At 36.6% G+C, this 18,477-nt stretch overlaps 1 protein-coding gene across 1 annotated transcript in view; it reads right to left on the minus strand.

Annotated features, from left to right (window-relative positions):
* Window positions 1–284: 284 nt before the first annotated feature.
* LOC140205539 (uncharacterized) overlaps window positions 285–18,477 on the minus strand; it is a 181,332-nt gene continuing 163,139 nt past the window's right edge. Inside the window, exon 14 of the mRNA XM_072273156.1 lies at window positions 285–3,622. Within this exon, the coding sequence (XP_072129257.1) occupies window positions 1,818–3,622 (1,805 nt within the window). The 3' untranslated portion in view covers window positions 285–1,817. The remainder of the gene's footprint in view (window positions 3,623–18,477) is intronic.

An 18,477-nucleotide genomic window follows, 5' to 3' on the forward strand; every position in this document is an offset into this window, starting at 1 on the left:
TGTCTTCAGATCTGCTCCTGCTTCGTGAAAAAGGAGGTTAGTTAGTTATTCCGTTCCAATGTTACTTAAAATTATTTGGAGTCTAATTGCTCAAGATTTAAGTGGATTACTCATTTGCCTGCAATGCCATACAATTTGGAATTGGAAATAGTTGGGATTTGAGTGGTAATTTTTTAACTAGCCACTATCCTGGTTTCTGCCAGGTGGGTAGTTAAAACCATACCCTTTTGTCTATGTGCATAGCTTGACTTTTAACTAAAATGTACACAAGACAGGAGTATATTTTTATGAAATCATATTTTCACCACATTAAATTTAGGATACAAATTACAATGCAACACATCAAAATGTTCATAAAGCTTTGTTTACAATATTGTTGGTGCTTAGAAACAATGTAAATCATGACACAAAATAATGTTTCCATACTATTCAAATTAATTTGCCTGTTCCTAATGAAAGAACAGAAAATGTGGCTAATGTAAAAGCCCTGCAGAAGTAAATTTACAATATTAAACAAGTAGAGCAATATTATGTTCATGTTATCAATCCATCATTGAAACTGTAAAACTTTTTAAAGAAAATGTGGCGTGCCTGTCCATAACCAATACAGAAAGTGCAAAATTAAGAACAGACTATACAAAAAAAATACTATGTACATCACACATCAGTTAAATATTCCCATTCAGTTCTCAGGGTTATTATTTCTTCCATTAGAACACATTTTACACAACTAACAATTTTTGTGCTGAGCACCATTTTTGTCCTCTTTTGGTTGCTGCAAATACTTACTACTTGCAGGTGGTCACCAAGCAAGAATACTGTATTCCTGAGTTGATGTCATATAATAATAGCTTCTCAATTCTGACCAAAAAGTTACATTGATCATCGCTACAGGCAAGGCAAGTGCCAGGGAATGGCTTCAAATATTTTCCCCTCACAAAAAAAAGTGATTACAGGCTTAGTTTCAACACTGTTTTGCCAAAGTTTCTTTCTAAAAGTTATAGTAAACATCAACAACTACTTCTCTGACCCTTGAACATTACAACACAGATATTTATATTATTTTTCCACATCATTAAAAACTGTAGTTACAGCAGACTAAAAATCATGTCAGAAATTCCCAGCACTTATTTACACAAACAGTGTTGTAACATATGCAAATTATGTACTCTTTTAAGTACATATTGTACAAGGAATACTCCAAAGACTTAAAAAAATTCATTTGTGTGCAATGTTATCATTTTTTACTGAAGAATTAGTTTCATTGCAATTCCTGTATTATACATATCAAAATCAAATAAGGCAGAAAAATTGCATGAAAAATCCAATTAGCATTGGCTGCTATTAATATGATGGTAAAATATCAGTCCACCTGGGAAAACAATGTCAAACTTCCTTGTGTGAAAGTGTGCTACAGTATTTGCCATTTTGTGAGCCTGCTCACTTGTTTCATGCATTTGAAGGTGATTATGCACTGGGATAAACAAAATGTGGTGTGACTTACAATTATATAGACCACAATACAATAAACATTTAATGAAATGTTTAAGTGTATTTATCTGTATCCATCTTTTCTATGTGATTTGCAGAATGAAGGACCTTACAATATCTTTGTTAGATATGTAAATTTATGAAATGAGACAATTTGCATAGATTTTTTTGTATCAATTAATCACCATACAGGTCTCCTTAAAGCATAGTTAAACAATTATTTAAATGAGTGGAAAATGTATGGCTGCCTTTATCATATAAAATGCTTGCAATACATTAAACATTTGATCAATGTGAAGTGCATAATAGTAAAATTGAATGACTTGTCATAATGTAACAACGTCATGATCTTGGTACTCTGGAGATACTGCTAAACACTCCTCTGAGCCTACACTTGAAGTTTCGTCTGTGGCATTTTCTTGCTGTATAGTTGTATCAGTATAGGAAGGATGAGCTGGTATTTTTAACAGACTTACAGTTTCATCCAAGTTTAAGTTGCTAACTGGAATAATAACTTCAGGGAAGTCAATCTCTTTTACTGTGCAAGTCCCTTTTTCATCACATGTTGCAATCAACTGCAAGTCATCGTGTGGAGGCAGTGCCATATGCCTGAAATTTATAAGATTCTGCTCAGCTGCATGTGCCATGTGAACTGAAGTCATTGACCTTACTACTTTACAAGAGCTACTTAAACACTGCCTGATAGGTGAGGTCTGAGTGTTAGCTGTCAGTTGCTCCGGACTCTGTACATTCTGATTTCTTATAGGATCCTGCTTGTGCACTGGTGGTGAATATTTGGAAGGACTCTGGTGAGCAGAAGAGATGACATAGCTTTCAGGCTCATAAGTGTTGCAAGACCATTGGTAAAATGTTGAGGATTGTTCAACAGGTTGTGGCTTATCTAACAAATCTAATGTCAATGATGAATTAGCTACTGTCGCAGTCACGTCCATTGATTCTGATCCCACTAGTTCCTTCTGAGGAAGTGCACATACTTCATCATAATGAATAACTGGTTCTGAAATAATCTGATCATACTGATATTCATATTGCGAAACACTGGAATTGTCATACAGAGAAACATTTGAAACTCTTTTCCCACTTTGCAACTCACTCATATCTTCTATTGTTCTGCTGCTCAAATCAACTGCAGTTTCATGCGTTAAGCTAAAGAATAATTCCTCTTCCTCTGGAGATGAAAGTTTCATTGTCGATATAGAATGTGGCTCTTCAATAAGGTTATGTACTTCCAGCTGATGAGGGACATTCATATCAGAAAGAGTTTGTTGTGGATATTGAACCAATAAATGTGTTTCTTGAGACAACAGCACTGCTGATGAAGACTCTCCTAAAAGTAAAGGAATATTCTCACTGTTTTCTGTTTCCTTAAGTTCATTATTTCTCTGCAGAGCCGGCTCAGTACTGCTATATTCTTTATCTAGTGACTCCTCATTCACTGACTCTGAAGCAAATGTCTCGAATCTCTGTGGGAACTCAGTAGCTGTGTTTATGAGTTCTAAAGAGCATGCAGATTGTTCTTGCAAAGGTTCAGTTACAATTACTTCATTAGTTCCTGTACGTTCTGCTTTGCTCATATCTTGACAATTTATTGTAGTTTCTTCTGGAGAGTTGGTGGTCTCTTTTTCTGGAACTATAAGGTTAACTTCTAAACCTGGGACTGCATTATCTTCTGCAGTACAAGTCTCAATACTTTCAACAGGTAAAATATTTTCCTTCTTTGGTGATTGTTCTGTAACCTCTAGACTGGATGGTTGACTCGCTTCTGAAAGCTGTGCTTCACTTTCTTTTGGTAATTGAGTTTGGTCTTCTGAGGAAGATTTGGAACTGTCATGAACTGGAGCTTGAGATTTACCTATTTCCAAATCAGTAATGCTTTTCTCCACAGCAGTTTGACATTCTTCTGGAGAAGGAATCTCGGTCTCAGAGAGAGGAGGCTGCAGGTAATTTTCTTCTGGTGATTTTCCATTTACCTCATCATCACACTCAAAGGCACTGGGTGGAGCATTAATATTTTCATTCTTGCCATTGGCCATGATGTTAGTCTTCTCTGGTGCTAAGGTAACAGAAACTTCCTGTCCTAATGGTTTGCAGGGAAACTCATCAGGTTTTGCTAAAATGGATAAAAAAAGATACCATTTAATCTGAAGCTTGAAGTATATTACAAAAAAAGCAACAGGAACAAAAGCAAAGAGTATGAGTCTGCCTTATTTTCTTAGGCTGGCACATTTAATAACATTGGTGTGATTATGAATCCTTGTAATTGCTTCTCAGTCAGCTAGCCAACTTGCATTAGCTAATGCTAAACATTTGCTCTTTTCTGTGAGAGAACTGTGGAGTCATATTTCACAGTTAACAACATTGATCTGGAAAGATTAAGCAGTGGATCTATACCCTCCTGAATTTAGAAAATTGAGAAATAATATTATCGAAACATACAAGTCTATAATTAGGCTTGATACGATACATGCAAAGTCAATGTTTCTCCAAGCTCAAATGTCTGGACCATGAGTTTACAGTCTTGAGTGGCTGGCTGTTTAGTCAAAAGTGGAGGAGAAATTACTTCACCTAGAGGAGTGAATCTTTGGGATTCCCTACCCAAGAGGGATATGGAGTTGCAGTGCTCAGAAGGTTTATGACAGAAATCAAGAGTGTATTAGATACTGTAGGAATAAAGGCAAAACAGGAAAGTGGCACTGATATAAAACATCAGCCATGATTGTAGTGAATGACCAAATTGCCTATTAACCTTTCATTCTGTGCTATTAAAAATATTGCCAGAAATGAATTCTGTGTGAGATGCTGCTATTGAATTTGTTTAGGTGACCTGGTACTAGGATTTATGAATCTCTTGCACCTAAAACTTTATTATTTTTAATTACTGAAATCAACTCACAAAGAAGCATTCATAAAATTAGTTAAATACTGCATGATTTTTGTTTGGATCTTTGAGCCTTTCAGTGAAGAACATCTGGGTCATGAAGAAAACATTAAAGTAGCACAAGAAGGAAAGAAACGTGTTTTGGGCAAATCTGGAACAAATACCCTTCCTATTAATTGAAGCACAAGGTAGAAATTTGGAAAGTAAACTAGAAATACCAGAAAATTAAAATATGCCAGTTCAGAAATGGGCACCAGGATGTTGAGGTACAAAATGGTAAGAGGGAGGTTTACTCCAATAATTTCCTGTTTGATGAAGGCATCTGACATAATCTGAGTATCCGCTAAGTGGAAGGAAAATAAGGGAAGGTAAAATGCATATCGATAATTTGAGAGATTGTGAATAGATGCAGGTCCGTCCATCACTTGCAGAACGGTTTCAGACTGATAATCAGTGTGTTTAACTCTTAGTCAGAGGTGGAGAACTTAATAGAAAAAGATAGCTATTCATCATTAGAAGCATTTGGAATTCAATTCAGGTTTAAATGTTCAAATACTGAACAACCAAAATGAAACAATTCTCCAATTAACTCATTAAAATTACAACTGATAAATTATAGACCATATTATTTCCTCAAAAGATATTAACCTGTGTAAGATTCTTCACTATATGTTAGCAATTGCTTATAATTTAAACAACTGCACAGAGGTTCATAAAATATCTGACTATATCAAACAGGAAATTATTGGAGTAAACCTGTCTCTTACCATCCTGCCATGGATGTGTTAGTGATTTTACACCTTTACTAATACGATGAAAGAGATCACATTTACTATTTTAAAACAAACAGGACAATCTAAGTTTAAATCTTCAGCTATCAGTGATTTTCTTTATTTAAAAAAGGTTCAAGACACTGCAATATTTTTTTCTAATGATGTGCACACCAAAATTAGAGTTGCCTGTCACAGTGAATGAATTCTCGTAATTTTAAGTATGATGTCATTTTGCAGAAATAGCTGGGAGTAAAAATGAAACTATTTCACTACTTCAACAAGTTAGGTACTACAAAGAATTTGAAGCTATCATCAATTATCTTGAATGTTACAATGAAAATGAAGATTATCCATTATCTGCACAAAGTGTCTACGCTGATTTTGTTCGTTTACAGTCCATCAAAAGAACACAACAGTGTATATTGGATGAATTATTCCATCAATAACTAGAAGGAACTAATACATAGTTTTAAAGCACTATAGTAGCATTGGTGTGTTTGAATTTATTATGTATATCATTTAAATATATAAGTTCTTGCTTAGTTTGTCTATTTTATACCTTTTTGACTATTTCCATGAAATTCTGGCTAATTGGGGCAGCTACATAATTGAGCTAAAAGGTACCGGCCCTGATGTATCCCAATTAACCAGAATCCACTATACTAAATTCAGCAATGATAAAGGGATGACAATAGCTTTGCAGGTCTGAAGAGTAAGTGACATCAGATTAGCATCAAGCTTGCAGAGTATTGTTTGAGTTGCATTTGTTCAAACGATAGAGTAATCCATGAGTCCAATTATAAATTCTAAACAGCTCAATAGTCACTTGATTGATTTCCTAAATATATGCCTATCTGGACCAATCCAGTATTTGTACTCTAAAAATATAATGCTGCAGATGACACTCTGTATATTTAAGTATAGCAAGATTAGCTGAAATGAGATACGATTTCCACCGAACAGAAATCAGTATTATATTCCGTGTACTTAATCTCTGAAAGTACAAATGATTTTCTCAAAACATCCTTTGGAAAGGATGTAATGTCCTTTGTAAACTTCTGCCTCAATTGATTACCAAGATTAGAAGTGAAAGGATCAGACATTCAATTCTAAAAATCAGGAATGGGTTGATTGACCTATTGACTCTTTAAGTGTTATGTGATTAACTACTAAACAGGATTACAAATAAAAGAAAAAAATTCAGCAAATAAAGTAGAATTCACAAAATCAGACATTGCTGAGGCAGATAGGGTTTAGAATATGCCCCAAGTTGTAGTTTTTCACCGAACACTCTGAAGCAGCATCTTTATATTGTACTATTCTCTGATTAACACATCTTCCCTCATTTGGTCATAAGATTGCTTTTTATTCACTTATGTACCTTTTATCCATTTGCACCGCAATTTTCAGTTCTCCAGTGAAGAACTTGGGATACAAAGTAAACTAGTTCCTGTTGAGATATTAGTTATGTAACCATTAATTATAGTTTATAGACGATTAGAAGAAGTATATTATAGAAAAGATATTTAGGGAAGTAGTTTTCACTTCTCTAAGTTTTTTTCCCCTTGGTATACAATCCAAGGATTAAAAGAGGAGTGAAGATTTATCTTCAATAAAAATAGTCAATTGTTCTGGATGTTACTTAGGCACATGGTAGCAGCCAACCTTACTCAAATCCAGGCAGGATTCTTGCTATAAAAAAAAAGTTGTTGTCTTGTTTTTCCTTTAATGGTTTAAAGGAATGGAATGGTTGGTAGTAAGCATCAAAGAATGGTAGGATATGTGACTAAATTTAAGAATCCTCTCACTGTAAATATTTCCAAGTTTCACAAAATGACTAATATCTGGCACTAAAACACAGATCAGCAAAAGAGCCTGTTATCTGAATAAAGGAAAATGCAATAGAAATGGGGTTGAACAAATGACCTCCAGGTCTCTTACACTCATGCAGTCTCCAGCCCCATCTGTCTATCCCTCTAGCTACTTACGTGATTTTAATGAAACTGACCCATCCACCAGCATGAGTTTTGCTTGCAGGTCCACTCCCCATGCTAATTTTACTTGCGGGGAAAATCCAGCTTCGAATTGGAGATTCATGTGCAATCCAAATCACTTCTGTAAACATATTCCCCTGTACATCCACCCTGAATTTAGCTTGCAGAAGCCCATGCACTCGTTTGTGGATTCATTCTACTTACAGAGCTCAAATTCTCATCTTATTCCTCAACCTCAGTTCTCAGTCTTTAGCTGCAGGCCCTAACTGCCCCAGCAACCTTGTTTCAGCATTCTGAGGTAAAAATGCAGTAATATCTGAGAGATTCTGAGACTTGCAATAACACACACATACACACATCCAATTTGGTCGTTTGTGGACTACAGTAACAAAAAATTCTTGATATATTTCCACATTCTTTGATTTTAACTGTTTTTTGGGGTTTCAAATAACTATAATATACAATATGTTCTCATATTTAGAATTCATTTTAATTATCAATGAAGTAATAATATTAAACTCTTTTGGGTACCATGGGATCAAAATCAATTTCTCTTTGCTAAATTAACAGCTGCTTATGGTTATGCCATTAATCTTTTATTCTTTTCACTTTGCTAGCAGTCAAAGACATATTTCCATTCCATGATTTATATATTATTGTTAATTTGTTAAAACAATTGGAACACTGTTATTTCATGGACATTTACTAAACTTTCGAAGCATTACAAAGAAATATAATTTATAACAATGCACTCATTCTGTATAATAAATGACAATAGCAACAGAAATAGGCCTTCTAAAGATTCCAACGGAAGTGAATTTTCTATTGCAAATTTTGATTGAGCTATGACCTCAGTTGCAAAATAATTCTTGCAGCATGCCGTAGACTAGCAGAAAAAAAACATTACTCTCCTGTTCTCTAAAGGGTAATGTGATCAATAGGAAAGTAAACTACTGAGATAGGTTAACTGGCACCTGTAAATTACTCTTATTGTGTCAGTGGGAGAATCCTGTAGGTAGGGGGCTGTTAGGAATGTGGGAGAGTATTTTATCTGAAAAATTAGTGGAGAATATGATTGTTCTGTGACCTGGCATAGATCCAGAAAGCTGAAATGGAGTTGAACATTGAGCATTAAGCCTGCCCTATATACAGTTGAAGTCAGAAGTTTATATACACCTCAGCCAAATACATTTAAACTCAGTTTTTCCACAATTCCTGACATTTAATCCTAGTATACATTCCTTGTCTTAGGTCAGTTAGGATCACTACTTTATTTTAAGAATGTGAAATGTCAGAATAACAGTAGAGAGAATGATTTATTTCAGCTTTTATTTCTTTCATCACTTTCCCAGTGGGTCAGAAGTTTATATACACCTTGTTAGTACGTATTTGGTAGCATTGCCTTTAAATTGTTTAACTTGGGTCAAACGTTTTGGGTAGCCTTCCACAAGCTTCTCACAGTAAATTGCTGGAATTTTGTTCCATTCCTCCAGACAGAACTAGTGTAACTGAGTCAGGTTTGTAGGCCTCCTTGCTCGCACACGCTTTTTCAGTTCTGCCCACAAATTTTCTATCGGATTGAGGTCAGGACTTTGTGATGGCTACTCCAATACCTTGACTTTGTTGTCCTTAAGCAATTTTGCCACAACTTTGGAGGTATACTTGGTCATTGTCCATTTGGAAGACCCATTTGCGACCGAGCTTGAACTTCCTGGCTGATGTCTTGAGATGTTGCTTCAATATATCCACATAATTTTCCTTCCTCATGATGCCATCTATTTTGTGAAGTGCACCAGTCCCTCCTGCAGCAAAGCACCCCCACTACATGATGCTGCCAACCCCATGCTTCACAGTTGGGATGGTATTATTCGGTTGCAAGCCTCACTCTTTTTCCTCCAAACATAACGATGATCATTATAGCCAAACAGTTCAATTTTTGTTTTATCAGACCAGAGGACATTTCTCCAAAAAGTAAGATCTTTGTCCCCATGTGCACTTGCAAACTGTAGTCTGGCTTTTTTATGGTGGTTTTGGAGCAGTGGCTTCTTCCTTGCTGAGCAGCCTTTCAGGTTATGTCGGTGTAGGACTGGTTTTACTATGGATATAGATACTTGTCTACCTGTTTCCTCCAGCATCTTCACAAGGTCCTCTGCTGTTGTTCTGGGATTGATTTGCACTTTTCGCACCAAAGTACGTTCATCTCTAGGAGACAGAATGCATCTCCTTCCTGAGTGGTATGACGGCTGCGCGGTCCCATGGTGTTTATACTTGCATACTATTGTTTGTACAGATGAACGTGGTACCTTCAGGCATTTGGAAATTGCTCCCAAGGATGAAATAGACTTGACATCATTTTCTGACCTCAATCTGATAGAAAATTTGTGGGCAGAAGTGAAAAGGCGTGTGCAAGCATGGAGGCCTACAAACCTGACTCAGTTACACCAGTTCTGTCTGGAGGAATGGAACAAAATTCCAGCAACTTACTGTGAGAAGCTTATAGAAGGCTACCCAAAACATTTGACCCAAGTTAAACAATTTAAAGGCAATGCTACCAAATACTAACAAAGTGTATGTAAACTTCTGACCCACGGGGAAAGTGATGAAAGAAATAAAAGCTGAAATAAATCATTCTCTCTACTATTATTCTGACATTTCACATTCTTAAAATAAAGTAGTGATCCTAACTGACCTAAGACAGGGAATGTTTTCTTGGATTAAATGTCAGGAATTGTGAAAAACTGAGCTTAAATATATTTGGCTAAGGTGTATGTAAACTTCTGATTTCAACTGTATAAGCCTCAACTTTAGTCCATTTGAAATCTGCTCTGTTTGCTGAGAGATTCATACCTGGTAGGTGACCCTACCTGCACAACATAATTGTGCCACATTGTCTTACTCAATCTTTGAAATTCAATTTAGTATTACCAATGCATCATTTATCATTACATGGACCTTTAGCCCTACATAGAAAGCGAACAGACAGATAATAAATCCAGACTTCTGAACAAGAGAAAATAATGTACAGCAGGCTTGGGTTTCTCTCCTTTATGGTGCACTTTCTTCCCAATGGAGAAAAGCTTTGTTCTTCCTCTTGAATCCTAATAATGGCAAGGCTAAGGTACATTACTGACTTGACAGTGGTTTAAGTTAGGAATTGCATTTTATTCTACATTGTCTGAAATTAGAATGCTTAACATGAATAGTACCAATGATGCAGGTTTTAATTTTTAAATTATATCATCCATTTTTCGTAGTGGGCAGGTTACATAAGGTAAATCTGTAATGGATACTGGTGAGAACAAGGAGGTATAAAAGAAAAAGTGCAGCAAGGGGGAGGATGGCAAAGGAAAAAACTGAAGATGTGATATTGAAGAATCACTGCAAAGTAAGTACATAAAAAGATAGAAGAAAGGAAGATTTGTCTTATGTAAAGCATTTCACAAACTCATGAGATTGCAAAATGCTCTGGAAGCAGTTTGATTCATTTAATATGTTGTTATTTTTGCAAAGTCAAAAAGTAGAATGTGGCATAGAAATGTCCAAATAGTATTGCAAATTGTTCCATCATGCTAAAGCTCTGAAGGGCTATAAGACAAATGTAGATTCTTACATTTATGGTTTCGTGATTAATCTATAGAATATTGACAAACTTGGCTAAACACTCTAGAGAGACCTTGGGTTCAATTTCACATTTATGTTAACTCACCTCTATCAATGTAGCAGTCAGAGCCTCAATATTCTTAAGTTATAAAAAGAACAAAATATGAGCTGCAACTCCTAACTTGTATCTTGTGAACTGTTTTAGGAAGTGCACATGTGCAGATCAGGAAAGAGCGACTCCTTGATGTTCCATAGCCAAAATATCGGTTAATACTTGCTAGATAGCGACATGCATGCAATTGTGTTGAAATCAGAGGGGTCTAATTGCCTTTGGAACAATTCAGCCTTAACAAACTCATTACCTTTCCAGCTGAAGAGAAAATGAAACTTGAGAGGCTTTTCCAGCTGAAGAGAAGAGAGAAGGGGGAAACCACCAACAGCAAATAACTCAACAGGATCTTTGGAAACAAATGACTGATGATATTATAATAAAACAGATGAACAAGACTGAAATTGTAAACATGTTAAAATAGACACATGCCCTTTATGTCCCCTTACTGGCTTTTTGTGATGAATCTCTTTCCCAGTTCTAATGAAAGATCTCAAATTAGAAATGCCACTTTAACTCTCCATCCTTCTCTGACTCTGACTGTGGCTTCCTACGCTGTTATAAGACATAATACACACTAAGGAGAGTAGATAGGGAGCAGCTGTTATTAGGTAAGTCCACATCTGACATGTGGGAGTCATTTAAAGGCCAGCTGGTGAGAATTCAGGACCAGCATATTCATGTCAGGAAGAAAGCCAAGGATGGCAAAGTTCAGGCATATTAAATGATGCCTGAAGGCAGCTTCTTCAAGCTCATCTACAGAAACAGCTTAATTTCTACCTACAATGTCTCTTTTTTTTTCTTTTCAAGGTGGATGGGTTCTGTCAGTGTCCTTGACCTGCAGCTGCATTTAAACTGCGGTTCTTTATGATGACGGTTCCCACTGACTGGCTGTTTTTCAATATCCCAAGGGCGCAACCTGGGAAACGAGCGCCCCTCTGGGGTGCTGAGGCTTTGCGGCCCTGTGAGTGAGCCGATTCTTGGCCGGTGTCGTTGGCTGAAGTGTTGTGGAAGAAAATGGAATATGGTGAACAGTGGATTGGCTGTTGGCGTTCTCTGTACTCGGCAAATCAATTTCTTGGTGGGGGAGAGTTTGCTGCTGGTTCTCAAACCAGAGAACTCAGAAAAAAATAGTGACATAGCAGATTTTAACATCGTAATCAGTGAGTTGATCTTTTTTGTTTTGTTAGTCTCCCCTCTCACTCTGCGACACCTCTAGCCTGTGGCATGTCAAATTGTCAGGTGAATTATTAGCTTTTGTTGTACTGCTGATCATGGTCTCTCTCTCAGGGACTTGGCTATTGCTTCCTTGGTGTGTGCTGGGTGATGCTTTTGTTATAGTAAGTGGGGAAGGGTTGATGCTTGCTGCTGCTTGTACGTGGGAGAGAGGATTTTGGGGCTTTGGGGTTCTAACATTTTTACTGTCACGCATTCTTTGGGTGACTCTTCTGTTTTTGAAGACCAAGAATTTCAGGTTGTGTATTGTATACATCCTCTGATAGTAAATGTAACTATTGAACTACTGAATTATTGAAGAGATGTTGCAAATTTAGTCAAAACAAAAAAAGAAGCAAATATAGCATTTAGGAAGCTGAGACTGGTTAAGGTCTTTGAAGAATATAAAGGAAGCAGGAGAGAACAGACACATAGGAAATCAGGAGGATCAAGCAAATTGCTGCAACCTCTTGTTCCATATTACTAATAACATAGTCATAATAAAGCCAACAACTGGAACTACCAAAATATTCCCTACAAGAGCAATTCAAAATTCCAGATAATTATATTTAACTTGATGTGTATCTCTGATAATACAAGAACACAAAAAAAGATGAAGACATTTAAGTTTGTTAAAGGGTGATCCAGGATTATGGATCTCTCCTGTACTGACTTTCTGGTTAAGTAGTTACTTTCAAAAGCAGCTTGGAATAACTTGAATGATTTTAAAGGCATTGTGGGCTGTTGTTGGTGGTATAGTGGTGCACCGTAAATCTACATTTGCATGTGAGACAATTCAAAGATTTAAGAGTGCGCAGTAATGTGAACTGAAAATATTTTCCTTCAATTTCTCTTACTTTTTATGGTTACTTTTCTTCAGGAGCCATTCATTATAATGTCACTTATTTTTGTTAAGATAACCTGTAGAAGACTAAATTCCTTTAAGTTTCTTTTTTATGATTTCAATCCACAGTACTATTTAAAACCATTTTTCTTCCCTTCTAATTCCACAGTTAACTGTTAGTTGGTACACAAAATAAAATTCTATTCCCATTTACAACTGTTGGATGGTTTCAGGCCCCATTTTCATAATTTTGATAATATAGTTACATACTGGAAAACTAACTTTTGTGTGAATGTTCTCTTTGATTAACTTAGTTAATTCATTCTATGGTATCTGGACAGAAAGTATTGAAAAGGTGGTTATAATTCACCTTTATGAACTATTGCAATCCATCTGGCAAAGATGCTCTTGAAATGCAGTTAGGTAGCAAGCTCCAGGGTTTAGACAGAGTGTTAAGTTGGAGGAGAACATGAGGAAGGTGGCATTCTCCTGCATCTGATACCCTTTCTCCCCTGATGCTAGAGATTTTGATTTTGGAAGGTGTTCTAAGCAAGTAACTGCAGTGCATTTTAAAGATACACATACGAGGGGTGATTGATATGTTCATAGCCTAAGGTAGGAGGAGTTAATTTTAGAAAACTTAGCACATTTATTTTTCTAAATAGTCTCCTCCTACATTTATACACTTAGTCCGGCGGTCGTGGAGCATATGGATCTTGGACCTCCAGAAAGTGTCCACAGTTGGGTGATTGATAAGTTTGTGGCCTAAGGTAGAAGGAGATGAGTTATACAGCTGTCGTTACATGCGCATACTGTTCAACTCTTTGAGTGATTATGCAGAAAGTTTGAAGTTAATAACTCATCTCCTTCTACCTTAGGCCACGAACTTATCAATCACCCCTGACGAGTTATTAATTGATGAGTTATTAACCAAACTTTCTGCATAATCACTCAAAGAGTTGAACTGCATGTACATGTAACGAGAGCTGTATAACTCATCCCCTTCTACCTTAGGCCACAAACTTATCAATCACCCTTGATGAGTTATTAATTGATGAGTTACAGTATTAACTTCAAACTTTCTGCATAATCATTCAAAGAATTGAACTGCATGTGCATGAAATGACAGCTGTATAACTCATCTCCTTCTACCTTAGGCCACGAACTTATCAATCACCCCTGCTGTGGACTCTTTCTGGATGTCCAAGATCTGTATGCTCCACGACCGCTGGACTAAGTGTGTAAACGTAGGAGGGGACTATGTTGAAAAATAAATGTGCTAGGTTTTCTAAAATTGACTCCTTCTACCTTAGGCCACGAACTTATCAATCACCCTTCGTATTATAGAACAGTATGTCCGTGGTGGAGGTCTAGAGTGGTTGATTGGGTACCAATCAAGCGGGTTGCTTTGTTCTGGATAATGTTGATATTCCTCACTGTTGTTGGAGATGTACTCATCAGGCATTAAGTTCCTGACTTGTGCCTTCCAAAGGCAGAGAGGGCTTTGATATGTCAAAAAATAAATCAGTCACTGTAGGATATTCATCTATTGACTTGTCCTGTATGTAGCTGATAGAGGCAGATGCTGAATACGCAGGGAATGGATGGATATGGATCATGTACAGACAGAAGAGATTTAGTTTAATTTGGCATCATGTTCATTGCAGACATTGTGGACCAATGGGCCAATTTCTTTGCTGTACTGTTCTATGTTTTAGGTTCTGATCAGCTGTGTTCCTGATCAACTAGCTCCCCCTGCAGGATGTTATGATTTAGGACTCACCTACGGTCACACTGTTTAAAGAATAGACGGATTGACTCCTTGTTGGAGTTGGTTATTCCTTGGCTCCTGCATGGGGCAAATGTCGGTTGCAACTTAACAGCCCATGCCTGAATGTTGGCTAGGTCTTGATGTGGAAAGATACAGACTTTTCTTTTTTATGGAGGAGTTCCAAATGGATTTGAACTCTGCAATCATTGACAGTTCTCACTATGATGAAAGGATAGGCATTAATGAAACATCTGAAGGTGGTTCTTTAGGGACTGAGGAACTGCTTTGGTGATGACCTGGGAATGGCAAATTGACAGTCCTACTTCTCAACTTGAGGTACAAATCTAACCATCGGAGTGTTTTCTCCTTGATGTTATTGACTTCAGTTTTATTTAGACTGATGATGATGGTTTTCACGTCTTTTACAATAAAACGTGTTTAACATCATTATTTTCTTCCTAGCAAACTGAACCTGGTTTTAATATTGCACATTGGAATGAAAATGATTAACCTGAATTAGAATAAAATAAGAAGAAGAAATTTACATTATTTATTTACTGGCTTAAATCAAACATGATATTTTGCAACTTGGTTGGACTTATTAAGTCAATTTGTCAACTATTCCCTTTTAATATTTTAGGAAAAGTAAATACAACTTTCCAAAATCAATGATCAACAAGGAAGAAAGTTTATTTACTGCAAAGAGCAAACTGGTCATCTTTACTGGATGCACAGAATAACAAAGTTTTATGCTTGCTAAGCATCTCAACAGCAAAGTGCAACTTTCTCTATGACGTCATTTTCGTCTTTAAGTGCTTATTTTTCATGCTGCAATTAGGATTAAATTAGTTCTATGATAGAAACAATGTTTTCACCCTTTCATACCACATTGCACAGTATATTGTATGGGATAATCTTTTACATGACATAAAGCCAGATCAGTTTGCATCAGCAGTGCTCCTATAAGCTTGGAAAAAGTGCATGAAGCAGGAATGTAAAATTGAACTTCAATTGAACTTTATTGCCTCCTTCCTTCAAATGTAAAGACAACTAATCTGTACAATAAATCATTAAGTCACCATAACTCTCATCTATTTGTTTTCCTCTCTTGTTAAATTTTCATTTAATGAAAACATTATTCTTCAAGAGGGAGTGTGCAAAGGCCATATCTTCGGTTTGGGTTCTATAAGAACAACTTTAAGTAATAAATGCATAGTTTGAAAGTCGAGCACAATTACAGATTTAATTATCATAATATTCAAGCCAATTTAAAAATTGCTTAATTGCCACTTGGAACTGCTTATTTCCTCAAGGTAAAATTGAGAGGTGAAACTCATGATAAGGTAATTAAAACGAAAACAGCAGGTGCTGATATCGGAAATGAAAACAGAAAATTCCAGAAACACTCCATATTGCCTACTGGACTATGCTTTCTCTTGTCCTGCCTCCTGTAAAGACTTCATTGTCTCAGCTCCTCTGTCTTTATCGTATTTTCTCCAAAGATAATAATTTCCACACAGGTGCCTTTAAGATGTCTTCCTTCTTCCTGAACCGTGGCTGCACTTCTCCCATTGTTGATGGAGCCCTTGAACATATCTCAGTTCTCATCTCTTCTCTCCTGAACAGAGGAAGGATAGAATTCCATTGACTTCATCTTCTAATCCACTGCATCTATATGCATGCCATGCAATTTCCATCAGCTTCAATAACTTCATGCACATCTTCCCATCTCCTCCCCATTCAATATTCCAAAGGAACTCCCTGTTCAGCTTTTCTGTACCCACTGTACCAACTACTTCCCTACAGCACTTTCATATTCAACCACAGGAGATGCTATATCTGTCCTTTTAACACTTTCGTTCCAACCATAAAAGGACCTAAAAATTCCTTCCAAGTAAATGAGCAATTCACTAATCCAGTGTACTGCATTTGGTGCTCATCATGAGGTTTCCTCTACACTGGAGAAATCAAATGCAGATTGGGTGACTACTGAAAACCACATTCAATCTAAAGGAGTGACTTGGAACACCCGGTTGCTTGCTACTTTAATTCTGCATGCCATACCAACTCAGTATTATTCCTGTGGTCTCCTACGCTGTAATAATGATGCCCAATTTAAGCTTGCAGAATGGCAATTTTCCATTTGGACATATTATAGCTCAGAAACAAAGTCTATAACTTTGGGTAATTTACCTTCCAAATCTGTCTCAGAACTGCCCATTTCTACTATAAGTCATCCATCAGTTGGTTCAACTCTTCTCATAGCCCAATTTCCTGGGCATGACCTATAGCCTTGCATCTTATACCTCTGTGTGTTCCTTTGTATTCTCACTCTCTAACTATCCTCACTTTTTTTCCTGGTTGCTCCACTAACCATGCGATTTCTACCACTTATCCGTACAGCAACTCTGGCCTTCTCCTACCAGATTTATCTTGTTTGCTTTATCCATCCCTCTCCCATGTCTGCAATGCAATTCTTTTTCCACTTTTTCTGACAAAGTGTTTTCAATCTGAAACTAACGTGTCCACAGATGACCTACTGAGTGCTCCCAGCACTTTCTACTTTTGTCCATTATATTCTCTCCTTTTATTCATAGTTAGATAAATTATACTTGGATAATTTGGATGATTTGCAATTAATGCAGCCAAAATGCTGCCAGCTTTACCCATGGGAAATGAGATGTGATGTCATTTTGAGAGAAAATAATGTGAAATTTCAGGTCAGATTTAATAACATGGCTACTTTATTGATTTTTATTCAATTTGCTCAACAACTGGCCACCTGGTTAGAGGGAGAAGCATTACAGTAAAAGGAATGTTGGTCTCTATCAAATGGCAAGTATTAGGATGGTGGGGGAAATATTACACAGGCAACTAGGTTGAACTAAGAATACTAAAGGTCTTGGTAATGAGCAGCAGAATACAACTGGAAAAAGCAGAGTGAGGAGACATAATGGATTTAGAAGCAAAACACATCCAAATTACTTTAATTCTTTATTAGAGATAAATTGATTTGGATGTTTGACTTCTGAATCCATTATGTCTTCTCATTCTCCTTATACTAAATTCCTCATGAGAGATTGGGACAGGGTATATTATATTTCAGCTGCCCAAGTCCTTCTAGCTACCAGAAGGTGTTCATTTTAAGTGCTGTGAGAGTATTAGGGTTATGGAACCAATCATTCCAGAATAGATTTTCATACCTGATAGGTTTGGTATGGAATCAGACGCATTCAGCTTCAAAACTGGCAAATATCATACTTTTGATAGGTTAATCCACTACCCTCACACCTTACCCTGCAAATTTACATTGTGGGTGATTTAATATTCCATTTATAGCATCACTATATGATTTTTTGTGTTCTCTTTAAAATCTTATTCAAAATATTGTCCTATGTATTGCCCCAGGAATTTTGTTTACTTGCCAATAAGGCTGAGTAGTTTGTGAAGATTACAAAATCTAACCACCACAGAAACTGTGTAATCCTGCCATTTTTATTAAGGACTATCGGCATGACCCACAAACTATCCGTATTGGAGACCCAAGGGAAGTAAATTCTAATCAAAAACACAAGAAATTTTATGGATGCTAGAAATCTGAAGCAACATGCACAAATTGCTGGAGGAAATCAGCAAGTAGGCAGCATCTATGGAGAGGAATAGATCCTTCATCAGGACTGGAAAGTACGGCTGCTGATGCCAGAATAAGAAGGTGGGAGTAAGGAAGAGCAAAAGTTGACAAGTGATAGGTGTTACCAGGATACCAGGTGGGTGTGTGACG

Source organism: Mobula birostris, chromosome 11 (genome assembly GCF_030028105.1).
Source record: "Mobula birostris isolate sMobBir1 chromosome 11, sMobBir1.hap1, whole genome shotgun sequence".
Taxonomy (NCBI): Eukaryota; Metazoa; Chordata; class Chondrichthyes; order Myliobatiformes; family Myliobatidae; genus Mobula; species Mobula birostris.